The following is a 17,423-nucleotide window of genomic DNA, read 5'->3' on the forward strand; positions in this document are numbered from 1 at the left end:
CTTTTCATTTAAAAATGAAAGACACATTGTTCTATACTTAAATACATGGAAACTCTTAGGAATAAGGACAAGGCAAGGACATGGAATTCAGAAGTGACTCTTCCACAGAAAGGGTGCCACAGCTGCAGATGTTGTTCTAGGCTAGTCCACAGAGAGCTTCACGTTCCATAATGCTGGCTGGATCACTGCAGAATGAGTGACACTGCTGCCACAGCATAGGGTGCTGTGGGGAAGGGGGCATGTGTGGGCAGCTCTCTGGGAGAGGCCACAGGGGTCAGTCTACTTCCAGGAAGATGGAACAGGGAAAAGCAAGTTCAAAGGCATGGCGGTGGGGAGGGATGCAGGGAGGTCAATGACCCCAGGGAGGTGCAGGTCCAAAAGCCACTGAATGCCAGACCATGACATTGAGCTTCCCTGGTGCTTCTACCTATTTTCTGTATCACACTTCTGAGGAACACAACCCGTTCCCATTCGAAACAGACATGCTCATCTGGGCACTGGATGAAGATGGAGCCGGATGTCTGCCTTAGTCTGTTTGGCTGTTATAACAAAATCTCACAAACAGAAGTGTCTAGAAGTAATAGAAACTTATTTCTCACAGTTCTGAAGGCTGGAAAGTCCAAGAGCTAGGCACTGGCAGATCCATGTCTGGAGAGGGCTGCTTCCTGGGTCATAGACAATGATCTTTTCACTTTCACATGGTAGAAGGTGAGGGATCTCTCTTATAATCCCCTTCACATGGGCTCCACCCTTGTGATCTCATCGCCTCCTGTGTGGCCCCTTTATCATCTTGGGGTGAAAGGATTCTACTTTTCAATTCGAAGAAGAGGACACAGACTTTCAGACCATAGCAATGGGGTTGGGTGATGAATCAGAAATCTTGGATGAGGGAATATATGGTGGGAAAGCAGAGCCCTCTCTTCCCTGCTGGAAGTTCTGATGACCCCTACCAAGAAGGCCAGCTTCAAAGATGCACAGCTGACCCTGGCGTGGGAACCACTGCTGGGTGTCAGGCAGTGGGGGAGTCTGTGCTTTGGGAAGGACACTCTGGGGAGGATCCGCTGGGGGTGATGCATTCTGAGGCTACCCGGTGGTCCAGGATGCAAGCAGGGTAAGAAGTCATTGGATGGATATCCTAAGTTTGTGTTTGGGGCTTTCACTCCCCGCCCCCGCCCCCCAGACCTAACAAAGAAATACAGAGGAGGAAATAGGTGGCAATGGCAGGTCTCTTTATGTAGCACTTGTAGGTTTCTCTACCTCGTAGAGGAAAACCAGAGTTGGACTGTCAGAGTCTTTGGGCCACAAGAGCTGGGAATGCACAGGTGACCTGAAACCAAGGCCAGGGCACAGGAAGCACATTTCAGATCTCAGCTCAAATTTCCTTGCTCTTGGGGACCTTTACCAGGCTGACATTAGCCCAGGCCCCTGTTAGGTGTTTCCTGCAGTTTCTCTATTGTGACAGTCATCCCTCCTGATGCCATTGCCTGTCACAGGTCATCAACTTTGTGAAGGCAGGACGTGGCCTTGCATGCTTACTACTGCACCCTGGTGGTCATAATTTGCACATCACACAGCAGCGGGTCCCCTGGAGCCTGGGCTTAATCACTGAAGGATGACCAGCAGGTGTCAAAGGGTGGAGAAGGAAGCAGCCACATCCCCTCGTCCTCATTTTAAATTCAGCTAACTGCACATGCTGGTGTGAAAAGAGTCAATGTCCGACTCTTGAGACCCCTTTCTCTGTGGCATCAAGACCTGGTGGCTAGGACAAGCTAGGGACACCTGAGTCTACTGGGGTGGCCTTAGTAATATCCAGAAGCAGGGAAGATGATAGAATATACAGGCTGGTGCTTTTGGGCTGCTTTTCCTTCTAGCACTGGTGTGGAGAGTGTGATCAACCCTCCCCCAAGGGACTATCTTTCTTAAGCTGACAACTGGTCCCTCTGAGCTTCCTGCATGATTTCTCACGTGCTCTCAATCCTGTCCTGCCCAGCTTGCTCCAAGCTCCGGGCACACCTCCCTGCTTTGCAGGTGGTATCTGGGCTCCAAGAAAGACCATTTAGGCTGCAGCATCATCTTCTCTCCATTAGAAGCAACTGGTAGGAAATTCATTCTCTTTCACACTGAGGGGGATGAGCCCAGAACGATCCAGTCATTCTGTCAGGAAGGTCAGGCTTCCATTTACTGGGCTCCATTTCCTTCAACTCTAAGGAACATCTAAGGAACATCTAAGGAACTCTAAGCATCTGAACACAGCTACAAGCCTAGCTAAGTTCTCATTTGAAAGTGTCTTGAGAGCAAGGTCAAGGATTTGGAAAATACTTCCTTTTACCAATTCTCTCAGAGCACCCAGTGTTAACACTGCACACGGCCAGTGAGCTGTCAAAGCTGTGGGCTTACTGCCGGCTTGTATAACTTAGAGATGTGTGTACCTACTTTCTGAAGGTATTACATTATTTTGTAGACTTTTAAGACGATTTTATGGAGTCAAATAAGCTTTGAACCAAACAAATCATAGCCAGTGATGTCAGAAAAGCAGAGAATGAAAAAAGAACGGGGGTGGGGGGGGGAAGCCCCCTAACAACCAAAATAGATGCTATAAAGTTCCACAGTAAGATTCACAGACGAAGCAGCAGGAACTCCCTCTAGATCCTCTCTTAGAGCTTATTTACTCCAACTTTATAAACAATTATAATGAGCTCAGACATGCTTCATTTGCAGAGAACAGCACATTAGGAAAAACACATTCAAGAATCTGTATTACTGGAAGTGGGGACATGGACACCAATATAAAGTGCCAGCTGGGAGCAAGATCAGGCAAAGAAGAACCATACGAGGGACGGCAATAACCCTCCAAATTGGAGTAGTTTGGAAATACTTGACTTAGGGGCAATAATCCTACCAACCATTGGAGCTCATCCTACGAATGTTCTCTTGGTGTAGTGAGGCCAAACGATGCTGAATGGTTCACAGAAGACAAACGAAATTATGTCAGGTCCTCTTTTAAAGAAGGGGAAAGAATAGGATTCATTTCAGAAATATGCAAGATGGCATACAGTTTTCAATGTTTTGGAAATCAAAGAAGTTAGCTTTGATCAACAGGAAAGCGAATGCATGTAGGTGCTGTCATTTAAATGTCATACCACTGGAGGGAGGATAGACACTAATGATTAGCTGAGCTGGAGCTGTAGGAGGAGAGTCTGGACTCTAGGGAGAAGGTGAGCCAGACCCTGGTGTCAGGGTGTTTCCTAACTCTAGGATTAACTCCAAATGCTGAGACCAACCTAAAATGACCTAGAGCACCAGGGAACCACCAGGCTCAGCCTGCCTTTCTCATCCACAGTAAGCAGTGTCACCCAGGGACTAGATGACCCACTCCAAAGGCCACCACTAGGCTTTTTTCCCCCTCATAGAAGCCCCCTTGCAGGTAACCCAGAAGGCAGGTTTGGGCTTGAATACCAGGTAGGTACAGACTGTGCCATATACTCCTAATTGTAAAGAAGGAAGAAACCAAAGGATCAGGACAAGCCAGTCCTTGGCTGGAAGTCAGGCAGGAAGTCTTAGGATGTATATACAAGGTAATTTCAGTCTTGGGTTTCTAATGCTTCATTTGCTGGCCTTGGATCTAAAATTTTATCAATTCTGACAGCTAAAAGAAACAGGTTTAATGAATACTTTGGAGTCATACAGGTGCAGGTATAAATTCTGACATCGGCACCTTACTCACTGTGTAGGTATTAGACAAGTCACACCACCTAACTGGGCCTCAGTTTCCTCATCTGCCAAATGGGAGTTATCATGGGACCAATAATACCGACCTGATAGGATTTCTGTGAAGATTAAATAAGATTCTATACATATGACATCTAACATGGTGTCTGGCACATAGAAAATACTCAACCCCTGGTAGCTATTATTATAAAAATTCACTTGATTAGGGTCTCTTGCTAGGAGGTAGAATCTGTGGTGGAAACAGGTCTCAAGTTCCTCTGCCAAAGGACACCCTGTCTTCCCTCACTGTGTCTGTTAAGTGACTGGCTTGGCCATCTGGTTAGTGTGGGGGGTGCTGCGATAACCCAACTCTGGGGCTCAGGCTTTTACCCCAGCATCTCCTGAAAGTGTGCCAGATGGTGAATTTTATGAGGGCATCAGCAGGGGTCTCACCGAATCGGCCCACTGGCTTGGGAGCTCGTTCTCTCCCGCGTAGGACATCCAGGCTGGGCTCCGGTAGGACGAGGGAGGCGTGGGGATGAAGTAGCCAGTGAAGCCAGGTCTGTTGGCAGCTGGGATGGCGAACACTGCCGGCACCGTGTTACCTGGCGTGGAAGAGCAGATCAGGAGAGGCTGGATTCTGGGATCCAGTGCCGCCCAGAGCCTACCATAAGGCCAGTTTCACAGGACGCCTGGCTGTCAGCTGGGCTTGAGGTCTTGTTAGATCAGATCTGATGGAGTGGCACTTGTTCTGGGCTGTGACGCTGGTGCAGCTCTATCTAAGCTACAGTGATCCCCAGCTGTGATGGCCGAGGCTCCAGGGAATGTAGTAACAGGGCAGAGGAGAGGGAACCAGGCCTTCCTTCTTTGTAGAACCCGGCTCCTTTTTAATATTTTATTTAGAGACACTGTGCAGAGCAACAGGGGGGTGCCATGCTCAGGGAACCGGGCCTAGAGGCCAAAGAGGGGCTAAATCCAGCTGTGCCCTTTTGCCAGGTGTGGGATCTGCACTCTCATGGGGGAAGGACAGACTTTTGCTGGGCTCTGAACTTTTCCCACCATCCCATCCCCTGAAGAGGGAGTGGTAGGCCCAGCTGGCAGCCATGGGGCCTGCCTCTGCTCAGACTGGAGGAAGCTGGGGAGCCAGGGGGGACTCTGGCATGGGCCCTAGCTAGAGAATGAGAGGAAAACGTCCTGGAGATGGGGTTCAGGGAAAGCAGGAAACCTCCTCCTGCAAGACAACCCCGGTTACCTGCAGTAGGGGAGAGCAACCTGTCCTGTAACTGACAGGCTCTCTAAGCTTTAACGGCCAAACTCCCCCACTGAGCCCTTACAACTCTCTCATCCCCATCCCAACACCCTGACCTGCTGGCAAGAGGAAATGACACCCCAGTGTCTGGGTGATTTCCTCCCAGGAGGATGCATGTTTGGGATTTATGTTGTTGTTGTTGTTGTCTGTTTGTTTGGTATGAGGAATTGAACCCAGGGGTGCTTAACCGCTGAGCCACATTCCCCCAACCCTTTTTAAAAATATTTTATTTTGAGACAGAGTCTTGCTAAGTTGCTGAGGATGGCTTTGAACTCAGGATCCTCCTGCCTCAGCCTCCCCAGAGGCCGGGAGAATGCATGTTTTTAAAGGTCCATGAAAAAGAATTGAAAGGAATGGACTTCACCAGTGGAATTCCTGAACGTTGTGAAGGCTTTACTAAATGTTGTCAAATGGGTGTTTGCAGTTTTAATCTAAAAGGTATGGTTTGAATGAATTAAAACACTAACTACGTCATGTACAAACCTTGATGTTCCATTTGGACTTTGCTTGTCATAGTGAAAAACTGGAAACAACACTTAATGTCCACCAAGAGGGAAAGGCCGGATTGTGGCGTATCATACACAGAACATCATATGGCAGTTTAAATGAATAAGCTAGTTAGTATGTAGGTAGCAGTCTGGAGAAATCTTGCAAACAATGTTGAATCAAGAAAACAAAATGCAAAAGGAAATGTATAGCATATCACTTATGTAAAATTAAAATGCATGACATGAATACATACTGTTATGTAGACATGTATTTGGCAAAAGATTAAAACCCACTGCTTATGGTCTGCGAATATCTTGGGGAAAGGGAATTAAGAAGGGGGTGGATAGCTGTAAGCATAAATCAAATTTACTTTTTTCCTTTCTTCCTTCCTTCAATACTGGGGATTGGACCTAGGCGTGTTCTATCACTGAGCTGCATCCACAGCCCTTTTTAGTTTTCGTGGCAGGATTTTGTTAAGTTCCTGAGACTGGCCTCCAACTTGTGAGTCTCCTGCCTCAGCGTCCCCAGGTAACAGGGATCCCAGGTGTGCACCACTGAGCCCAGCTGTAATGCTTTAAATGAAACCCCTCACAGAACTGGAAAAATGTCAACATACACCCTGATTTCAAAACTTGGTGTTTTGTACAGTTTCAGATCTTTTAAGAAATAAAATCAGTAGCTCTTCTAGTCAGGATTGTGAAGTCATGAGGGGACTCAGAAATGTGGAAGCTCTGGTTCCCGAGGGTGGCAGGTGGAAGGCGGAGTAGATTTGGGGGCCAGGATGGGGAGGGGCTCTGCAGTAGGGACCAGGGCCCTGAGCTTTCCTCCTCCTGCTCACCTGAGTAATTTAAAGCAGACTGATCCAACTGCGTCACAGACACGGGGCCTCTGGACACCTGTGCAAACGAGGCGCTGTCCTGCAGCTGGGCTGGCTCAGGACCTGCGGACTCGGCCATTCGGGTCTTGCTGCCGATGTCTGAGGTGGACCTGGGTAGGGCAGAGGGGCTCTGTTAGCATGGTCCCCAGACCTCAGGGGGCAGGGTGCAGCATCCCTAATACCTTTGGTAGGAGGCTATGACCTCCAAGCCCCAAGGGGGTGGAGTCCTGGGGACTAGCTTTGTAGGAGAAGCTCAGACTTGTAGGAGCCGTAGGGTGACCAGAGCTGGAGTACCTTTTACATGTTCAAGGTCAGTTCTTCTCTAATGGTGGCTCTTGTGCCTCTGGGCAGGAGAACATTTAATTTCCGGAAAAGAAGCAAAGCAATTAGCACTGGGTGTTAGCTGGGGTTGGTCAATTTAGGAGGTGATGACATCATTGGCAGCCAATGAGAAGGCTCCATCTAGAATGTGGGGGCGGGAAGGGGGCATCGATTCACCGACACTAGCACAGGTGACCAGGTTGGTGACTGCAGGGCCACATTTGCTACTATGGCAGGAAGTGGGAAGCCCAAGACACTGGGAAGTTCAGGCTGCTCTCAGGAGCAAGGAAACAGCACTTTGTGAACATTATGAATAAAAGAACCTCCCCTCTATTTTTCGGTCCCACAGACAACCAGAGAATCAGGTCCACTTAACACATCTTATTTCAGTAGGCAAATAAGAGTGGCAGCCTGGTGGGGGGATACAGACGTCCCGCCAGCTACAGAAGGTGCATCCCCAAGGCGACTTTCCTCATCAGCAACCTGTCACCGAAGGGACTTTGGGCTCCTCTACAGATAAATGGGAAGGAGAGAGAGGTGGCTACAGCCGGTGGCAGGCTGCCAGCCCACAGGGCCACCCCTGCAGACAGAGGAGTGGCTGTCACAGTAAGAGCAGAGAAGAGCCACTGCAGGGAGAAGACAGGAGGCAGGTCTGGGTTCGCCTCTTCTCTAAGCCTGTTTCCTCTTTGTAAAATGAAAGGGGTGGACAACTCCGCCTCGAATGTTCTTCCTGATCTAATTCTCTGGGTTTCTGGCCGCCTGACGTTTGGCAAGGATGGCAAATGGTGCAAAAGGGTGATGGAGGAGACGGGGGTGGAAAGAAGGACGAAGGAACAGACGTTGGCCATGGCACAGATGGTGACGTCAAGGCCCTCCAACCCAGAGCTCTGGGGATAACAGAGAAGCCCCCTCCTGTTCCCCAGGAGGGTTAGATGTGGGGGTTGCAATGATCTGATATCCAGCAGGGTGGGTGGTGGTGGCTCAGACCTCCCTCCGGCCTCCCTCCCTCCCCTGGGTTCCCCCACATGCTGTTCCCGACTTCTGCTACTATTTCCAAAGCCCCATCCTAGGAAAATTGCTGGGTTCTATTCCATACACTCTTCTGAGACCCCCTTCTGGGAATTCCAGAGCTTTTGAAATCATGTAGGCCATTACAGGGGCCAGAGAGGCAAGGCAACTTGCCTGGGGATACACAGCATATTCCTGGTAGATCAGGGACCGGAACCCTGCTCAGCTGCTCCCCAGCCCACCCTGGTCTCCGTTGGCACCCAGGGGTGGCATCTATACAGCTCCACATTCTAAACCACTGGAACTGAGTCGGGATCTTTTTTGGGTGCCACTCCTATTTTCTTCAGTATTTTCAGAATCTAGGCCTGTGGTCCATAGATGAGTGTTACTAGTGTGTTGGCGGGGAGGCTGGGGAGGGAAGGCCAGGGATGTGGCCCATGGGTACCCCCCAGGGCAGAACTCTGGACAGCAGGATTATCCCAACCTTTCCTACTCATGGCTTTTATATTTCTTGTCCATATTTATTAAAAATGAGTGTTTCTTATATCTTTATAGAGCAGAGAAAAGGTTTAACACATGCCTCATATGATCCGAGTTCCTATGTTTTCAGCTCCTTCCTCTTAGACATCAGGAGTTGACCAGAGGCACTCCTCCCTGGACACCACAATTAAATAGCAGAGCAGCCGCTGCAGAGTGTCCAATGTGGCTGCAGGAGGCATTCAGACTTGTAGCAGCCACTGTGGCAGCCATGTTGGAGTCATTTTTAGATGTTCAAGGTCAGGGTCTGGGCTTTCAAGGTATGGGGCAGTTGACCTTGTGTGTGTGTGTGTGTGTGTGTGTGTGTGTGCGTGTGTGTGTTTGACTGTAGATGTGCAAGGATTTCTATTCAGGATATTTAGGATGTCCTGAGAGTTGGTCCACCGACCCTCCCCGGGCCCCACTTGGGGTGCCACAGATACACAGGTGTCTGAACAGGTGGGTGCCTTGAAAGCGCAGAACAGGAAAGACATTTCCTGGTGCTGCTGTCCACAGACCACACCTTCCCAAATATTCCAAACAAAGCAAAGAAAGGAGCGTGTTACCGCCTGAGAGAAGCAACAGCTACCGGGCCAGTCCGGGGAGGTACAGGTGGAGGGGGAGAGCCCATGACCATCTCAGGAAGCTGGGAAAACCTGTAGGCCTGTGGAAGAGACACAAACGGAGTGAGATCTGTTAAAACCCAGCGTCAGTCGGCACGCAGGGTCCTCCTATGCAAGGAGGAAGTGAGGCTCCAAGGGCCTGACATTCCTTCCTCCCTGAACGCCTTGCCCTACCTCTCCTGCCTCATCTCTCACCACCCTATCCTTGCTCGGGCCACTGTCTTTAAGAGCCCTTCAGTGTTCCTAGAACATAGCCAAGCTCTTAGCTCGGAGCTGCCTTAGCCAAGCTCCTTCCCGCCTTGGGCTTTGCTCCCTGCTGTTCCTTCTCCTGGGGATGCTCATCTCGCAGTTCTGCCCCTGGAGAAGGTCTTTCATTTTGGCAAAGACCGCTTTTTGGTATTGTAATGTTGCTTGGTTATTTATTACCTGACACTGGCTCGACTGTAACCTAAAGGCTGTAAGGGCAAGGGCTTTGTTGTCAGTAACATCCTTGTGCCTGGAACAGTACCTGGTATACAGCAGGCAGTAAGTACTGGATGAATGAATGTGATTGACTTTCTTATGAAAGGCAGGTTTAGCAAAGGAAAAAGCAATGGTTTGGGGGTCAGGAGGGATGTGTGGAGGTTCTGATAACTAGATTTTATTAGATCCATCTCTAGGCAAATCAGGTGAACTTCTCTGGACTCCTGTATCCTCTTCAGAAGTGGAGACATTGATGCTCTACCCAGAGGGCAACTAAGAAGACAGGCAAATGAGCATTTGTGCAAGGATTTTGCAATCTATAAAGTGCTATTCAAGGATAAGGGATTGAAACTCTTACCAAAGTAATGACTTTCATCCAAATTTGAGGGGATAAAAGAAAGATAGGTAGAGATGGACAGAATCAGAAAGAGTCAGGCCGCCGCTTCCTTTAGCAAGAGAAAAATATAGAAAAGCTCTCCGGGAAGACAAAGCTTAAGTAGTGCTTCTCATCCATGTCTTTCTTCAGGCATCTTGCCTACCACAGCTCTCAAAGAACAGGATGACAGGACTTGAAACCTGAAAGCATCAGCATCAAAAGCTGCAGCCCTGGGAATCCACAGCAGGATTCTTTAAGCTGAATGAGGTCTTTCCCCCTCCAGCATTATGGCAGTCTACCCACCTGGAAGGGCCACGCCAGGCAGAAGCAATGAGGCTCTGGGCGACGTGTACTTTTAAATGCACTGTGAAAACTGCAAGCTGTGAGGAAAGTCTTCAATAATACCTCCTCTGTCTACCTCCTTTCCCAAACACCTCAGCCAACTAAAACAAAACCAGGAGCTGAAACTAGAGGTGGAGATAGAAAGTAGAAAGCAAATATAAAAGGGGAGATTACCCAGATGATAAATGCCACTCTGATAATCGATTAAGAGATCAAGCCTTGGAACAGGGGAAGGTCAAGGCAGCTCAACTGGGGACACTAAGGTCCAGTCTTGGTACTTTGGCAAGTAGAAGCGATCGTAAGTCCTTTTTGAAGTGTCTCAAAGTAGGTTCTCAGGATTAGTACAGATTAAGATGAAGCAAAGAGGAGGTCATAATCCAAGACCATAAAACAAACCAGGAGAGAAAAATGAAAGACTGTAGGGAAAAAAATACCCAGATGTACAGGGCCTGGAGTTTCCAGATACAAAACAAGAAATAAAAATGTAAGATATGTTTTAAACAAATAATTGATCAGAGAGATGCTATCAGGAAAGACCCAGCATACATGAAAAACAATTTTTAGCTGGGTACAGTGGCACATGCCTGTAATCCCAGCAGCTCAGGAGGCTGAGGCAGGAGGATCGCAAGTTCAAAGCCAGCCTCAGGAACTTAGTCAGCTCTCAAGAAACTCGGCAAGACCCTATCTCTAAATAAAATATAAAAAAGGGCTGGGGGTGTGGCTTGGTGGTTAAAGCCCCTGGGTTCAATCCCCAGTACAAAAAGCAAAAACAAAAACACCTCCAAACCTTTCAGAAGTGATTATTGAGATAAGATATTCAATGTAGGGGAATTAAATAATAGATTAACATGGCTGAAGAGAGAATTAACAAATCTGAAAATAGGATTGTGGAAATTACTAAAAATTAAGCACGAAGAGACAGAGATAGAAAATATAAAAGATACAGAGGATAGAATGAACAGATCTAAGATGCAAAATAGTTAAAGTCCTGAAGGACAAAAGTGGGAGACTGAAGGACAGGCAATATTTGAAAAAGCCATGGCTCAGAATTTTCCAGAATTGATTAAATAAGTAAGTTAACACTTTCAGGAAGCACAATTATATCTCAAGCAGCATAAGCAAATTCAAACAGAACATACATCTGACTACATTGTAGTGAAGTGGTAGAATACCAAAGGCCAAGAGAAAAGCTTAACAGTAGACAGAGAGAAGAGGCATCCCACCCACAAAGAGATGGCAACAAGGCTGACAGATACCTTCTCATTTGCTCTCAGAAGACATAAAAGGCAAAAGCGCTCAAAGAAAATCATTGTCGACCTTGAAGTGTATCAGCAATACCAACTTTTCAGTAGAAGAACAAAAGACAACATCTGCCCAGATCTGGAAGCACTGACTGAATCAATATGGAGAACTGTATTACTGAGCTGCATTTCCCTTTTTTTTTTTTTTTTTTTTTTTTTGAGAATCAGTTAGCTATGTATGCAAAGGCTGTTATCTGGGAACTGTATCTTGCCTCTCCACTAGACAGAGTGTCCATCTCCTCAGGGTACCCCTTCATGACCAAAGCGCTTCGCACCTGGTGGTGCTAAGTTACTGTTTTCTGAATGCTGCTGAGTGAACCACAAATAAGAAGATCCAGGCTCTCATCTTGATTTAGCCATTCACTTTCTAAGAAAAGGTCACCCCTTCTCTCGACACCTTGTCTCTCTGTTGTTTCGTTTTGTTTTCCTTATGAAATAGGTATTGGCCTGGCTCATGGTCTTCCAAACCTAACTTCAGTCGCAAAACCATCCTGAAAGACGCTGATACAGAATGAAAGCAGAGCTTTTCTGGCTGCTGTTGGGAGGAAGTTCCTTGGTGAATCTGACCCTTCACTTATTTTCATGGTGCTCCCTGGGGGCGTCCCTGAACCCTAAAGTCACACAGACAGTTTCAAAAGCATTCTTCTGGATGCCCTTCAAGTTCTACGTTCCGTAATTATCAATAAACTGACAAGTGAGGTGTTCCTTTCCCGAAATAGAGAAAGGGGCTCCCATCCCCTCTCCTCTCTTCTGGCCTTGCTGCGGTGCTCAGCAGGGGAGGCAGACAACCTATTTTTATCCCTGGTTCTTGGAAGGTTTATTCTGCAATCAACATGATTTCCCAGCCAAGAAAAAGCTTCCTGTGCCTGTCTGTCCTAGAGCAGATTAAAAGTTCTGAACCTCTGACTAGCACCAAGGGAGTGCTCTCCCAGGGAGATTTTTGCAGGAGGAAAGCAAGCAGGACACCAGAATGTCACCTTGAGGCTGTATCCTTGGACCCTTGGAGCAGCCTGGTGGGGGGTTGGGAACATAAAAACCAGAGACGCAGCCCATGCCATGTGCTCACAGCCCAGGGAATCCTCTTTATTGGGTCTTCCTACCCCCACCCCCCACTCCCATGTACAGGCTCCCTGTGGTTCAAGTCCTCTCTCCTCTGCACTCCGGCTCCCTTCCTCAGGTACTTGGAATCTAGCTTCTATTGGCTGCTTTGGGACTAGGACCCCACTGGAAGCCATTACTCAAAATGATGGCCAGGTTCCAAATTCTCTGTTCCGTGACAGTGGCTGCTCAAGGACACCATCTTTTGGGATCCTTGCCTCTGACCAGGATAAAGACCAGACTCAGGTTGGAAGGAAGACTGTTTGGAAATGGGTCTTCAAGGAAGTAGGTGTCTGGGTGTGACTAGAATCCAGCAATCGAAGGAAGGAAGGTGAGCAGTCTGTTCAAAGTCCCAGGCCTGACTATGCTGGAGTAGAGGGGTGACAGGAGTGGATCAGAACCATGTTCTCTAGTGATCTCAATGGAGAGGGAGCCCAGGCAAGACCCACTGTGTCCTCCTTGTGAATGTGCATCCACCCAGGAGGAGGGGTCTGTAGACAGAAACTTCAAGGGACTCACTTCAGGGGTGAGGCTGAAGGGCAGCTTGCCATTGAAGGCACAAGCGAAGGGATTTTTGGCTTTTGGTGGACGAAAGTAGACCCACAGGCCAAAGCCAACCCACCTTCATGAAAAGCAGTATTAGTCAAATTTCTGTTACTATAACAAATACCTGAGATAATCAACTTATAAAAAGAAAAGGTTATTTTGGCTCACAGTTTTGGGGATTTCAGTCTATAATCAGCCCTGGTGCTTAAGGCCTATGGTAGCACATCATGACAGAATAAATGCTCACCTCATGACCAGGAATTGAAAGAGAAGAAGACTGGGATCCCCCCATACCCTTCAAGGTCATACCTCCAGCAACTTGAAGACCTCCCATTAGGCCCCACCCCTTAAAGGTACCACCACCTCCCAATAGCACCACGAATGGGCACCAAACTATTAACACATGGGCCAGATTCAAACTATAGTAGAAGCCCTTGTTTGATGCCAGCAAGTTAGCCCCAGGTTGGAGTGGAAGCTCCAGTCTTTCCATAGCCAATGGCTACACTGGGCTTCACAGCAGTGTGCTGATCCCAAGTGTGCTGCTCCAGGCAGAATAACATCCACCTTGTTCAAATCCAGCTATAAGTAACTCCATATCCTGGTACAGGGGTAGAATCTTCTAGAAAAACAGTTCTTATTTAATTGAAAGCAGGGACTTGGTAATTAAAGTCTTAACTCCAAGGTGGAGAAAACAAACCAACCCAGTGCTTACCTTGACAGCGACCTAAGAGCTACTGATGGAGCATTATCTGAGGTTTCTGAGGCCTCAGGGATCAAAGAAGGTCCAAGTTGGGAAGAGAACAGGAGACACTGAGACCTCTTACCTTGACAGATGGGGATACGAAAGCTCAGAGAGGTCAACTGACCTGTTCAAAACCATGCTGCCAGTTAAGGGGGCTGTCTTGAAAGTCTGAGCTCAGGGTTCAGTGAGGCAAAGGCCGTGGGTTTTGGCCTGAATCTTGACTTTGGTCCTTTCCAGCTACTCGGTTTCAAGCAACTTAACTTCCTGAACCCGTTTTCTTTCTTTTTTAAAAAATAGACTTTTTTAGTTGTAGGTGGACATAATACCTTTTTATTTTATTTTGGTGCTGAGGATCAAACCCAGGGCCTCACACATGCCAGACACGTGCTCTACCGCCGAGCCCCAGCCCCACCCGCTCTGCCTGCTTTCTTATTAGCCGAAGTCATAGCATCGTATCTGGATTTCAAAGTTGTTTAAAAGAATGGATTTATATCTTTTTTAAAAAAATATATATTTATTTTTTAGTTGTAGTTGGACACAATGCCTTTATTTATTTATTTATTTTATTTTACTGGTTGTTTATAGGATTTATATGTTAATGCCATATTTAGCACACACTAGGTACTCAATACAAGCTATCCCCCTTCTTTCTGAGACAGAAAATTATTCTGATAAAATTAAGATTTCATTTTTTTTCTTCCATGGTTCTTCAATTCTAGGAGCCTTTCTCTGTTCCAAGCAACTGGGACAGCCCACCTTTCTGCCCCAGGGAGGGAAGATCATAGCAAAATGAAGTTGGCCAAGGGTCGATTCTCACCGGAGCTCACAAGTCAAACCTGCTAAACGGAAAGAACCCAGGATTTTGACTCTCAAGAACTTAAGTCCTAAACCACTCAGGGTTTAAGATGGATGCCATAAAAAGAAATCTGGAAGAAGTGAGGGACATTTGGACTCTTCTGCCCCTGTGTTTGGGAAACACCCTTCAGATAGGAAGAAGAGGAGAGTTGGGGGGTAGGACACAGAGCTAAGGGTCTGGAAAAGAGGCTGTGTCCTGCCTCACACCCCAAGGAAGAGGTAGAGGAGAGATTTAGGGAATGTGCCAACCAGGACGGGTGCCCACCTCTGGAAAGCCCAGGAATCCGCAATAGCACAGGATTGTCCCCAACCCCTCCACACACAGGGTGAAGGACAGAAGAGCAGGCTGCTCAGGAGCCTGGTGAGAGGGCATGAGGCAGTGCCATGCATGGTGCCAGAAAGGGGACAGGGAAAGGAAAGGTGGGTCTCTCAGGGGAACGAGGAAGAAGAGGAGGAGGAAGGGTGGGGGAGAAAAGGAGAGGTGGGGAGGGAAGAGGGAGAGAGGAGACCCAGGGCTAGCAGGCAAGCAAAGCAACAGAGGAGTCTGGTAAGAATTCAGGATCAGGAGGATGAGGGTCCAGCTGTCCTCTGCCAGGACTCACAGCACAAGGATTTTTCCAGGGATGCCAACCAGAGGAGTTAGAGGAGGAAAACTGGGACCAGGCACTACAGCCTCCTTCCACCCCACCCCCATGCTTTGCACATGTAGGTCCTTGGAGAACAGAGAGGAACAGCCTGAGCCTGGCTGAGAGGACTGCAGAGGGACAAAGTGGCTTTTCTTCCACACCTGAGTTTACAGGCTAAGTATTCTCTAGACTTCCGCTTTCTCCCCACTCCCTCTTCCCATCTCTATGTAAACTGTGGGTGTTATTCACTTGAGTGGTGTGTCTAAGTTGAGTGGAGTGTGCCTTTGCCAGATATTCAGGGATGAACTCTTAGGGCAGTCCAAAGGCAAAGTGCCCATGCCCAGGGAGGCCAGTTAGGACAGAGGAACCTGTCTTCAAGGCCTCCTGAGAGGGAGACAATGCACAATTAGCAGTGACTGGTGTGGACTCCCCGACCCCAATTTCCCACCCATACTGGCCAGAAGGGTGTTCAGGACAGATTTGAATCTTATTTGGAAAAACATAAGCAAGGTGCCAGAGAGGGGAGAGGGAAAGGAAAGGTAGGTCTCAGGGGAACGAGGAAGAAGAGGAGGAGGAAGGGTGGGGGAGAAAGGGAGACAGGGGGAGGTGGGGAGGGGAGAGCCCAGATGTTGGGGCAGATGCAAATACACACCTGATATGCCTACATGTTTCATCCTTCACAAAGGTTTTGGGGGGCTTACTATTTTGATTTGGACAGGAGAGAAAAAACAAATCTCTTCATGGAAATGTCTCCCTTACTCATCCAATGGCAGGGATGGACAGTATTCCCTTAAACAGGGGGTCAGCTTCCTTATAGGATGATACTCCAATAGTTTGGAGATTCAGCTCCAATGACAGCCTGGAAGCATCCCTATAACTCACTCTGACAGGGGATGAAAAGGGTGCGGGCTTCCATGTTAGACCACTCTAGCTCCTCGCCCCAGTTCTGCCATCGATAGCTCTACAGTTGGCCCTCTGTATCCAGGGTTCCCACGTCTTAGGAGTCAATCAGCTGCAGATGGAAGATATTTGGGGGGGGGGGAATTGCATTGGTACTGAGTACATGTGGACTTTTTCCCTTGTCATGATTTCCTAAATAATACAATAACTATTTATACAGCTTTTACATTAGCGTTTACATTAAGTATGAAGTACTCTTAAGTTATCTACAGATGATTTCAAGTTTATACAACAATGAGTGTAGGTTAGACATGCAAAGACGATGTTATTTTATAGTAGGGACTTGAGTGTCCAATTATTTTGGTATCCTTGGGGGATCCTTGTGAGTATTAAGGGATAGCTATGTGAACTTGGGCACATTTCTTGACTTCTCTAAGCCTCAATTTCCTCACTGGGTACTTGGGGATAATAACATTGACCTCAAAGGATGGTTGTTGGATTAGAAAAGATAACATCCATCCAGCACTTCACACTAAACCATGGGAGCTCAGCAGATGGCAACTGTTGCTGTGGTGGTGGTTATTTTTTACTGTTAATTCCACCTGTAAAGAGTCTAGTTGGGAGGGTGTTTTCCTCTGATGCCTTTTTTGGAATCCCAGGAAGGTTATGGTGGGATGTTCTCATTCCACTTCACACAGAGCCATCATGGCTGTTAGCGGGATTGGACTGGTCATTGAGTCCAATTTCTTTACCAATACTAAGCGGTGAAAGATGATCAAAGTCTCCTGAACTGCATTACAGACATCCTAAGCGGCCAGCAGCAACTCTTTCCATGATATAAACGCCATCCGGCTGCCCCAGTGCATCGAAACCACCAGCTTCCAATTATCCCCTGGCAGAGCTCAAAGCGCTTCCTTTTTGGAAGTTGAAAAGTAATCATAGTTATCATTCTAAATTGCTACCTTTTCTATTGATTTCCACATTATCATAGCACAAGGAGGCTCCTTGAGAACTTGGATCGAGAATCACTTTTACTGTGTATGGTTAGGTATTTTCTGCTTTCATGGACACGGAGACTTCATGGGTTGTTGGCAAAGAAGGAAATCCTAACCACCTTCAATGTTGTTTGCATTTAACGGTTCATCTCTCTGCGGTGTTATGTCTCAGTCCTTTTCCATTTAAGGTAGCTTAATTTTGAAAATATATAATGCTAATTTTTTGCCCTTCGTGGAATAACTTATAATCCCCTATTATAGCAAGCAGAAGCATCTGATTGTTCATATGTCCCTCTATACATTTTGGGGATGGTTTTATTAAGTCGAGG

The 17,423-nt window shown here is 47.5% G+C and overlaps 1 protein-coding gene and 1 long non-coding RNA gene across 5 annotated transcripts in view; one reads left to right on the forward strand and one right to left on the reverse strand.

Annotated features, from left to right (window-relative positions):
• LOC113193845 (uncharacterized) overlaps positions 1 to 17,423 on the forward strand; it is a 65,072-nt gene that overhangs the window by 16,505 nt on the left and 31,144 nt on the right. The gene's annotated exons all lie outside the window — the stretch shown is intronic.
• Positions 1 to 17,423, reverse strand: part of Kiaa1549l (KIAA1549 like) — a 257,863-nt gene that overhangs the window by 1,840 nt on the left and 238,600 nt on the right. For all 4 annotated transcript variants that reach the window (XM_077797483.1, XM_077797482.1, XM_026404625.2 and 1 more), the window contains exons 18-20: positions 8,795 to 8,892; positions 6,345 to 6,493; positions 4,162 to 4,313 (exon numbers count right to left, since the gene is read on the reverse strand). In XM_077797483.1, coding sequence (XP_077653609.1) covers positions 4,162 to 4,313; positions 6,345 to 6,493; positions 8,795 to 8,892 — 399 coding nt within the window. The remainder of the gene's footprint in view (positions 1 to 4,161; positions 4,314 to 6,344; positions 6,494 to 8,794; positions 8,893 to 17,423) is intronic.

This window comes from Urocitellus parryii, chromosome 4 (assembly GCF_045843805.1).
Source record: "Urocitellus parryii isolate mUroPar1 chromosome 4, mUroPar1.hap1, whole genome shotgun sequence".
NCBI lineage: Eukaryota > Metazoa > Chordata > Mammalia > Rodentia > Sciuridae > Urocitellus > Urocitellus parryii.